General features: G+C 34.3%; 1 protein-coding gene across 1 annotated transcript; it reads right to left on the bottom strand.

The window, feature by feature from the left end:
• Nucleotides 270–2,823, bottom strand: LOC109716221 (methionine aminopeptidase 1B, chloroplastic-like). Its single transcript, XM_020241553.1, has 8 exons — nt 2,806–2,823; nt 2,502–2,633; nt 2,359–2,400; nt 2,124–2,195; nt 1,663–1,742; nt 1,373–1,470; nt 667–714; nt 270–508 (listed from the first exon to the last, which is right to left on the bottom strand). Exons 1-8 carry the CDS (start codon nt 2,821–2,823, stop codon nt 363–365), a joined length of 636 nt encoding a protein of 211 aa, XP_020097142.1. The 3' UTR covers nt 270–362.

Here is an 11,161-nt window from a genome sequence, read left to right on the forward strand (position 1 = left end):
CACAAGCTACCCATCCAGAGAAGATACACGTGACAATATAAACAAAATGTGAATGCCTCCACGTTTCTTTTCTAGATAATGACCAAAATTTTCTAATTTCCTCCTGCAGAACATCTAACCTTAAACTCTGGGAAAAAAAGCATTAAATTTTGCAAAAATGAATAAAATTAAACGGATGATTACAATCATGCAGATACTTACTTCCGCAAAGAGGGAAGAGAGACAGCTATATAAGTAATTTCCATCAAAACAACAAGATACATATAGTTGTTGCCTCGCTCCATGGGTTTTGGATGAATTCCAATTCTCAAAATTCATAAAATTGGAGATATTCCTTTGTTGCATTTAACTGTAAGTATATCTCAAAACTTTGTCAAAATTTCTGCGCCAGTCCTTGTGATAAGTATGGTATGCTCAAATTGTGCAGCTCGACCCCCATCAGCTGTCACAGTTGTCCAGCCATCATCCCATGTCACACATTCAATGCTCCCCATTGTAAGAATAGGTTCTGCATGATTTTATCCGCTCGAATGAGCATCAAATGCAATCTATTGGAATAAATATAGATATATAAACAATTTAATTTCAGACACTTAAGAAAACGAAACTACTCCATCTGAGAGTTGACCGTACATCGGCACACAGAATATAATATAAAGTGCCTACCGATGGTAAATGTTTGACCTTCAACCATTCGGCCAGATTTATCATTACCTATGATACAAGCAACCAATTAGAATGGAAATTCAATACTAATAGTACAACATAAAATATAAAGTTTTCCAACTTAAAAGAACAGGGAACAATTAAGTCATAGTAACTTTGACATCTAACACTAGAAAATAAAGATCATGGATAACACATAAAGGCCCAACAAGGAATGGTAAATGTTCCAGCTGCACAGTGAGCTCAGAGAAGTATATGACCTTCTTATGAATCTGATAGACTGAATCAGCTATATCCGTAGAATTGCTAAAAAAAAGAAAAAGAATACCCACTGTATATTTCATAAGAATAGAGCATTTATTATCTCAAATGTATGGATTTGATCCCAAAAGAGATTCTCAAGAGGTGTTTACTTTGAACCCATCTAATCAGGTGATAGTATGAACAAAGATTCAGCATTTCCATCTGGATCAATCAATAATTTATGGCCTATCCTTTGTTACTGTTTATAACAGTGAATTGCTTTATTCTCTAAGCATAATTTGCGAATGCAAAGAAAAGAAAAGAAAAAATAAACTCATTATCTTACCATAGGAAATTGGACAGCTCTCATTATTGGCTGTAACTAATTCAACTCTGCACTCATATTACAAGCATTCACATTTCTATAAGAACTACCGGGGAATTATGAAAGAGGAATACTCACGGTGATGTAATATAAGAGGCTCAGAGTGAAAAACAGTCCCAATACCATGCCCGACAAAACGTTCCACCACTCCATAGCCAAATTTTTCAGCATGCTCACTAGGATAATTTTTTAAGAAAAGATTAGGAAACAAATGTATCTCGTAAAATTTCCAACTCTTTTTCGTACTGTGAAATAGATGGTTAGATGGTGACATTTAGTGCAACAAGACTACAGCTCCCTAATCACTAGTTATCCTAAATAAAGATCATTATAGATCATAGCTAACATGATCGCAGGTATAAGATTACCTAATTCTCTTCCCAATCTTTTTAAAGGTAGCTCCATCCTTGCAGACAGAGATGGCCCTTTCCAAGCATTCTTCAGTTACCTGATCAAGGACATGATAACATAGAGAAACTTACTGTTTTGTCTCATGTTATATATAGAATTTTCTATCCAGGCTAGATTTTTACATAAAGCTGCTGTCAGAAGAAATGTTAAAATGTGATGTTAAGGTACAAAACGTTTAAGAAACCACTACATTTCCACATCTCCTGAAACAACAATATAAGAGGTCACTCTTTTCAGATGCATGCGACAAACATCTGTGACATTTAACAAAAGACAACCTACTAGCAATTGTCACAGGATCTAAAATGGATTTGGCGGAAGCAAATTTAATTTAGGCAGGCATCGCAAATAGAATACGAAATTGTTCTATACATCAGTTGTAAATCAGTGACACTGAACAAGTAATAGATTAAGTTACCTTCACAAGCCGTTTTACTGGTTCGTTGACATCGCCACAGAGAAAAGTCTTTGAAGTGTCCCCATGATAGCCCTGGAGAGAAATCAAGAGCAATTTATTTCAGAATGTGATCAGTTAAGAAAAGCTGCATGACAAATGATATTTACTATGTCTAAGAAATAATTAAACTTAGGAAAAAAATAGGGGATATAATGACGCTTTTAGGGAAAAAGTAAGGAAAAATTAAACAACATACATTCAAGAAAACAGTCACATCAATATTTACTATGTCTCCATTCTGCAGGGGAGGGAGAAAAGTTAGTCCAAGACAATTTGACATCATTACATTAAACAAAACGTGCGTGTAGAACACAGAAGAAAAATGGCTTCTTACAAAACCTGTAGCTGGCGAACATTAACTGATGTACATACACTTTTTAGAAATCCGCCATATCCAAGAGAAGGATAAGCACCGGCCTCAATGATCATATTGCGCACTGCTTTATCAATTTCATTTGTTGTGATGGATGGCTGATGCAAATAGGCATCAGAGAATACACAAAACAACGTGAAAATTGCATGAAGAGAATATAAACAAGACGGGCTTACCACAAAAGAATAGTTTGAATAATAAGCGCAATCCTGCTTATTTTAATAAGCAATAATAACTAGAGAACATTTTGTACAGAGCAGAGAGTAATACATCCAGTTGGATGACCATCCAGTAGGGATGTAATAGAAAACAGATTCAACTTATCCTCAAAGTCACACAAGAATGGGAAAGAGAACCATAAATCACGGCTGAGATAAATGTTAAAACTGTTTAACAATAAACTAAGCTAGTTTAAATGAAGGAGGCAAAAAGAGTCGATATAAAACAATTGCCAATACAAAAACAAAAAAACAATAGAAGAAATAGTTGGCCCAGTAAATGTTCAGATTCATTCTCACGTATTGTCTTGAAATAAGCACAACATACTAAAGGCTTTTAACGTAAAGGCTATGGTAATAGAATTCCATTTTCATACTCAGTTTTTGATAGTACATCAAAGCATATTGCAAAATAAAAAATACATATTGCATAAAATTCGAAAAAAGATCCTCCAGAAGAAATTGTAATCAAAAGAAGCACAAAACAAAACCATTAGGAATACACAAACAATATGCATATAACGAAATCAAATAAAAGATAAAGGTGCAGCCAAAAAGTATAGCAAAAGGAATATGCAGCCGATCAAGCCCAACACAATTGGGGAGGAAAAAGAAAGCAAAAAAAAAAAAAGTTTTCTTTCTGTCTTTCAGGAATCGCTATGTAGGAGGCTCATTCTTTCACTCTTGAATTTGTTATAGGTGAAGAATCTCATTGAATCTCAGGTGCATGGTTGTGAATTTCAGAAACACCAACATAAATATTTGTTTGTTAGTCATTTGATTCTAACCACAGTTGTTTTATGGAACTCAAAATCTCGTACAATTCAAACAATTGGGCCTACATATATTATCAAATCAAACAATATGCAAACAGTAAGCATATAACCAAATCAAATATACGAAGAAGAATAAAAAAGGGATAGCAAAAGACATACGCAGCTGACTAAACCCAACACAATTTGGGAGGGAAACGAAGGGAAAAAAAAAACGCAAAACAGGAGTGAAATTTGCAAGCAAACTCAGAATTATACATGTATTATCACCATCTAAATCCCAGCAGCAACACTTACAAAAATTGTGATCATCCGAAATTATTTACAAAATTAGGCATCAGCTCAAAACCCAGAAAAAGCCCCTTTCTAATATGTATAAAGAAGAAGCAAGAAGGTAAATGAGCCAATAGTGGAAACAGGAGACACAGAAATAGTAGATGGTCCCTAGTTTACAGTATTAGCAAGCCCTCTAGTAAATGTGTCCGTAATAAGCTCAGGGGGAAAAAAAGAAAACAGAGGGTTTCCCATAAAAGAACCCTTCTTCGACTATCATAGTCCAAGTAACTATTTAGAGTCTAATAAAAAAAAGAAAGAAAGAAAAGGAAGAAGAAGAAAGGAAGAAATGGCTAGAAGAGTCGAAGGGCTCATTCATAACATCGATCATCATTTCTTCCGGCCATTGCCTTTGCCGCCTTTACGCTTCTTTTTCTCCTGCTGTTGCCGTTGATCCCTGTCACCCTCCTTCTTCTTCTTCTTCTCCATTCTTTTGGTGCCGACCCTCAAATCACAAGCGTTTGCGTGCGCAGTCAATTCCTCAAGACCCTTGAAACCAGATCTCCGACAAAACGAGCACTTGTAAACCATTGTACTGAAGCAGGCCGGAGACGGAGGCACCGTTGAAGGAGGAACCGTTGAAGGAGGAGATTGGGGCGTGCCGGAGATGATGCAGCCTGTGACAGAGGTGAATGGGGTGAGCTGGAGATGAAGGCGAAAAGAATGGAAGGAGGGGGAGGGGGGAGAGAGATGGAGAGAGGAGAGAGAGGCTGACAAAGAACAACCTGAGAATGGAATCGAGCAGGACCGAGAAAGAGTACACTGGAACAAATCATATCTATAGACCTTGTGCGTATAGAGAGATGGGACCTTCAACTGTAAATCGGTTAGATAACAGTTAATCTGTTATATCTGCAACTGTTAATCGGTTAGTCATAGTCATCTGGAGGTGGTTAAAACCTATCTACCAACCTACCAACAGTTTCTTCCTTGCTCTTTTTTAATATTTTAAAAATTAAATAGAAAATATCAATTATTACTAAAGTAACAGTACCAGCGCCAACGGCTCGTTTAGTAAGCGAGCCGAATTGTTAGCTCGTTTAATAAGAGTCGAACACAGAGCCGGAGCCAGCTCGCTAAATGTTCGGCTTGACACAGCTCGAATATAATAATATAATATATACTATATAAATAGGATTATTAGGTTGGGGGCTACTATATGAGTATAGAGCTCTTTGTACTCATAAGTTTTAGCCATCGCATGAAAAAAATGTGACGTTAGGATGAGAGTGGTTATGTTATTAGTTTGATAGTGGGCTTAGGGTGAACGGCAATGATTGGTTGAATGTATAATCTAACGGGGTGAAAATGATTAAACAGTAGATTAACGGCCAAAAATTTATAAGTACAGGATTCATACTCATTAAGAGTATAGTAGCGGATCTAATATATGTATTATATTATGACGACTCGAGACTGGAGAGAGGAGAGAGAGAGAAAGTTTTGCATAGAATACTTATCCGGTAGATAAACGGCATCGATTTACTATACAACCCCCCCGCCACCGATTTTGTTTTCGCATGATAGAGCTTCCAAGATGCATGATTCGTACTGGCACCACAAACGGTTAAACATAATCTAAACTATTTAAACTATCTGAAATCAAATTTCAACACATATTCAGATATTGTCTTGTCCATCAAGTGAACAGAAAAATGAATGGCTGCGAAATGAATATAATCATATATATATATAATATTAAATATATAGATATATAGCTATATATATATAGTATATAATATATATATCGATAGAGAGAGAGAGAGAGAGAGAGAGAGAGAGAGAGAGAGTCCGGCTACTATACTCTTATGAGTACCATAGCCTTCGTACTCATAAGTTGTTTTCGATGATAGAGCTTCCGAATCGACGATCCATATCACTAAATATTATCTAAAGCATTTAGAACTTCTAGAAATCAAATTTTATAATTTTTCGATATCATTTACCTTACAATCAAAAACTCACAAAATTGAAAATTTTTAACGGCCGGTATGGGATACTTGCTAGTTTAACGGTGTAAAAGAATCGGAATAGGCTGAATTTTTGACAGCAAATTCTATTCACTACCTAGATAAAGATCAATAACTCCGATCTTAAATTGAACGATCCAATCATCCATTTTTAGTAAGTCGTTCGATTTTGACCGTTCATTTTATACCAGTTTGATGGACTTTATAATGATTTCAAAAAAATATATTTATTTTCTAGAAGTTTCAAATCCTCTAGATCATGTTTAACTGTGTGGATCGTCCATTCAAAAACCCAACATCAAAACAACTTATGAGTCCGAAGGGCTCTATACTCATAAGACTATAGTAGCCTTACTATATATATACATACATACATACGTACGTACATACATACATGCATGCATGTATATATACATACACAAATGTGTATCATATATGTATGTATATATACATACACATATATGTATGTATATATCTATATATTTGTATGTATAAATACATACATATATATAGAGTTGAGTTGGAATTTTATCGATAGCAAACGGCCTCCTTTGCCACCCATTTGTTTTCGATGATTGAGAATCTAAATTGAAAATTGGCACCGTTCAACAATATCTATGCCACTTGAGTATCTAGAAACCAAATTTCAAATTTTATCGACATCATTGACCCAATGATCAAAGGGCTTCAAAATTTATAATTTTAATAGTCGATATGAGACGTTTTCTTGTTTAATGGTGTAAAGATATCCAAATAAATGGAATTTTGGTTAAAAAATTCTTTAAACTATTTAGAACAAGATCTATACTCTCGATCTTGATTACAATATTCCTATCATCATTTTTTTAGCGGATATTCATTTTCAGCCATTTATTTTTGTGTTCACTTGATGTACAAGAGAACAATATTGGAAATACATGAAATTTGGTTCTAGATGCTTCAAGTTGTATAGATAATGTTGAACAGTGCCGATCGTCGATTTGGAGGCTCGATCATCGAAAACAGATGGGTGGCAACGAAGCCGGTTTGGTACCGATAGCATTCCAGCTCAGCTCTATATATATATACACACAAAGAGAGAGAGAGAGAGAGAGTTGAGCCGAAATACTATTAATAGTATTTGAGCTCTTCTACTATTTTTTAGTCGTTAAATCTACACTTTAATTAATTCTACACTTTAGATCATACTATTCAACCAACTGCCCACTCAACTCAAGGAGGACCACCACTAAACCCCAAGACCACTATCATCCTAATCCTACAATTTTTCATCCAACGGTTAAAAACTCAATAACAAATAGCCTAATACTATTAATAGTATTCCAGCCCAATTATATATATACATATATATATATAGAGAGAGAGAGAGAGAGCGCTAGGCCGGTATACTATCAGTAGCACAAAGGCCTCCGTGCTACCAAGTTGTTTTCAATGATGCGGCTTCCAAATCGACGATCGGCTCAATTAAACTTGATCTACACTATTGAAAGTATTTGGAAACTAAATTTCATAATTTTTCGGCATCATTTACCTATCAAACGAGTAGTTTAAAAATGATCGGCTGAAAATAAAAATCTCATAAAAAATGATAATAAAAGACTTGAATTTAAGATCAGAGGTACTGATCTTACTCTAAATAGTGAAAAGAATTTTCTATAAAAATTTCATCAGATTTGGATTGTTTTACACCGTTAAATTCTCAAACGCATCACATCTACCATTAAAATTGTCAATTTTGAGACTTTTTTATCACTAGCCAAATGATGTCAAAAAATTATAAAATTTAGTTTCCAAATACTTTTAATAGTGTAGAGCAAGTCTAACGGAGCCGATCGTTGATTTGGAAGCTGTATCATTGAAAACAACTTGGTAGCACGGAGGCCTCTGTGCTACCGATAGTATACCAACCTCTCTCTCTCTCTCTCTCTTTCTCTCTCTCTATATATATATATATACACACACACTATCTATAGCACGAAGATCTCTGTGCTACTAAGTTGTTTTTCATGATATAGGCTCCAAATCGACGATCGGCTTCATTAGACTTAATCTACACTACTGAAAGTATTTGAAAACTAAATTTCATAATTTTTCGACATTATTTACCTATCAAACGAGTAGTCTAAAAATAAACGGCTAGAAATAAAAATTTTATAAAAAATAATGATAAAAGAATTGAGTTTAAGATCAGAGTTATTAATCTTACTCTAAATAATGAAAAGAAATTTTATATAAATTTTATCAGATTTGGATTGCTTTACACCGTTACATTCACAAATGCATCACGTCGACCATTAAAATTATCAATTTTAAGACTTTTTGATCATTGGCCAAATAATATCAAAAAATTTAGTTTTCAAATACTTTAATAGTGTAGATCAAGTCTAATGAAGCCGATCGTCAAATTGAAAGCCGCATCATTGAAAACAACTTAGTAGCACGGAGCTCTCCGCGCTACCGATAGTATACCAGCCTAGCTCTATATATATACATATATAGAGAGAGAGTGAGGCTGGTATGCTTTTGGAAGCACGGAGCCCTCCGTGCTTCCAAGTCATTTTCGATGTTAAGACTTTTGAATTGATCATCGACTCCGTTAGACTTGATCTATAGTATTTGAAGTACCTAGAAAATAAATTTTTGCGATTTTTCGATATTATTTGCCTAGTGATCGAAGGGGCTCAAAATCAATAATTTTAATAGCCGGGTAAGCCGTTTGCAAGTTTAACGATGTAAAATATCCAAATCACGTAAAATTTTGATAGAAAATTCTTTATACTATATAAAACAAGATCAATATCTTTGATCTAAAATTTTAATGACATATCATCACATTTTGTAAGATTTTTATTTTCAGCTGTTGATTTTAAGCCCCTTCGATCACTAGGCAAATGATATCGAAAAATTGCAAAATTTATTTTCTAAGTACTTCAAATACTCTAGATCAAGTCTAATGGAGCCGATGATCGATCCGAAAGTCCCAACATCGAAAACGACTTGAAAGCACTCACTCTCTCTCTCTTTATATATATATATATATATACATATATATATACATATATAACATTAAATTATATATATATATACCAATAGTATACAATAATATATAGTATTATATATATACTATATACACATATAATACATATATAATATATATTATATATAATGGAGCTCTATTACTTTTAAAAGTAACAAGTCAAGTGCGTACGGCAGGTTTACCGCCCTATTGATGAAAGAATGTGCGTTAGAGGATAGCGGTCCCGATAGGGTTGAGTAGATAATTGGTTGAATAGTATGATTTAACGGATAAGGAATGTGCAGAGGTGTAAATCTAACGACCGAGAAAACTTAGAGCACCAAGTTCTTTGAGCTTCTAAAAAGCACGAAGCGCCGGATACTTATACTTTATATATATATATATATATATATATATATAACTAGGCTAATATACTATTAATAGCACCAAGTCATTGGTGCTACCAAGTTTTTGGCCATTGGATTAAAAGATGTGCAGTTAGGATGATGTGGGCCTCCTAGGGTTGAGTGGGTGGTTGGTTGAATAGAATGATCTAACGGGTGAAAATGATCAAAAGGGTAGATCTAACGGCAGAAAACTCGGTAGCACCAAGTGCTTCGTGCTATTAATAGCATAGTAGCGGACTCTATATATATATATATATATATATATATAGGCTAGAGCTACTATACTCTTATAAGTATAGAGTCCTTCATACTCATAGGTTGTTTTAATAATGGAGCTTCCGAATCAACGATCCACTTCGTTAAATATGATCTCTAGTATTTGAAACTTTTAGAAAATAAATTTCATAATTTTTCGAAATCATAATAAAGTTCATCAAGCGGGTATAAATTGAACGGCCAAAATCGAACTACGTCTTAAAATGGATGATTGGATCCTTCAATTTAAGATCAGAGTTATTGATCTTTATCTATGTAGTAAATAGAATTTTCTATCAAAAATTTGACCGATTTCGATTCTTTTACACTGTTAAACTAGCAAATATTCCATACCGGCCGTTAAAAATTGTAAATTTTGTGACATTTTGATCGTGAGGTAAATGATGTCAAAAAATTATAAAATTTAATTTCTAAATGTTTTAAATGCTCTAGATAATGTTTAACGGTGTGGATCGTCGATTCATAAGAGTATAGTAGCCGGACTCTATATATATATATATATATAGAGAGAGAGAGAGAGAGAGAGAGAGAGAGAGAGAGAGAGCGCTAGGCTGAAATACTCTTTTTTGCTATCAAGTTTTTAACCCTTGGATGAGAAATTGTAGGGTTAGGATAATATTAGTTCCTTAGGGTTGAGTGGTCTCGCTAGGGTTAAGCGGTCCCCATTGGGTTATAATATTCAATCCAATGATTAGAAATGATGAAAGTAATTGATCCAAAGGCCAATAACTTGATAGTAAAAATAGCCTTTTGCTATCAATAGTATTCTATCCCAACTCCATATATACACATATACATATATATATAGTAGGGCTACTATACTCTAATGAGTATAGAGCCCTTCGTACTTATAAGTTTTTTTCGATGATGGAGCTTTAGAACATGGTTAATTAATTCGCGAATTTTTGAAGAAACAAATTAAACGGCCGTATTCATATTTTTCCGAAAAATTTGAAAAAAAACGTGATTTTTTCGTCAAAAGTAATTATTCGTGAATTATTGGCGATTCGCGAATAATTCGCCCAAAAAGACGTTCGGCCCGCGCTCGTGGGCCTCGCGGCTTGCTTGCGCTCGCACTAGCGCGGGGAACGCGCGTGTCGAGCACGGGTCGCGGCTCGCTCACGCTCGCGCTCGAGGTGAGCGGTAGCGGGCCTTGCGGCTCGCCCAAAACAGAAAAAAGGAAACAAAAAAAACCCCGCCTCGCCCAAAAGGGCCAAAACAGAAAAAAGAAAAAAAAAAAACCCTTTGGTGAACTTTTGCCCCCCTCCCTCCAAAAAAAAAAAATTCACTAGGTCAAAAAGGTTTAATCTCTTATGAATTATCTTAATCTCTTATTTGCTTAATTATTTATTTATTTTTTTTACTTAATTAGCTTAATTTTATAGCTCTTTATTCTTATCTTTTTAAGAAATATGAATATTTATGCTGATAGCATAAATCTTGAGAGAAAACAACTTAATTTAATACTCGAATTTTTTATCTCGAATTTTTAATTAGTGAACATATAATATCCATATAAATCACGTATCCGAATAATTGGTAAATCCGTTTTCTAGCCGTATTTTTTAATAAATTTAAAAATTAGAAGACGAATTTTATCCGAATTATACTCGTACCGAATTTTTGCCGAATC

Source organism: Ananas comosus, linkage group 10, assembly GCF_001540865.1.
Source record: "Ananas comosus cultivar F153 linkage group 10, ASM154086v1, whole genome shotgun sequence".
Lineage (NCBI taxonomy): Eukaryota > Viridiplantae > Streptophyta > Magnoliopsida > Poales > Bromeliaceae > Ananas > Ananas comosus.

What these genes read in the sequence shown, in the direction of transcription:
- LOC109716221 (XM_020241553.1), bottom strand. An exon ending in ATGTGACTGTTTTCTTGAAT is followed by an intron (nt 2,196 to 2,358) that starts GTATGTTGTTTA and finishes ATTTCTCTCCAG; the next exon opens with GGCTATCATGGGGACACTTC. An exon ending in AAGATTGGGAAGAGAATTAG is followed by an intron (nt 1,471 to 1,662) that starts GTAATCTTATAC and finishes AAATTATCCTAG; the next exon opens with TGAGCATGCTGAAAAATTTG.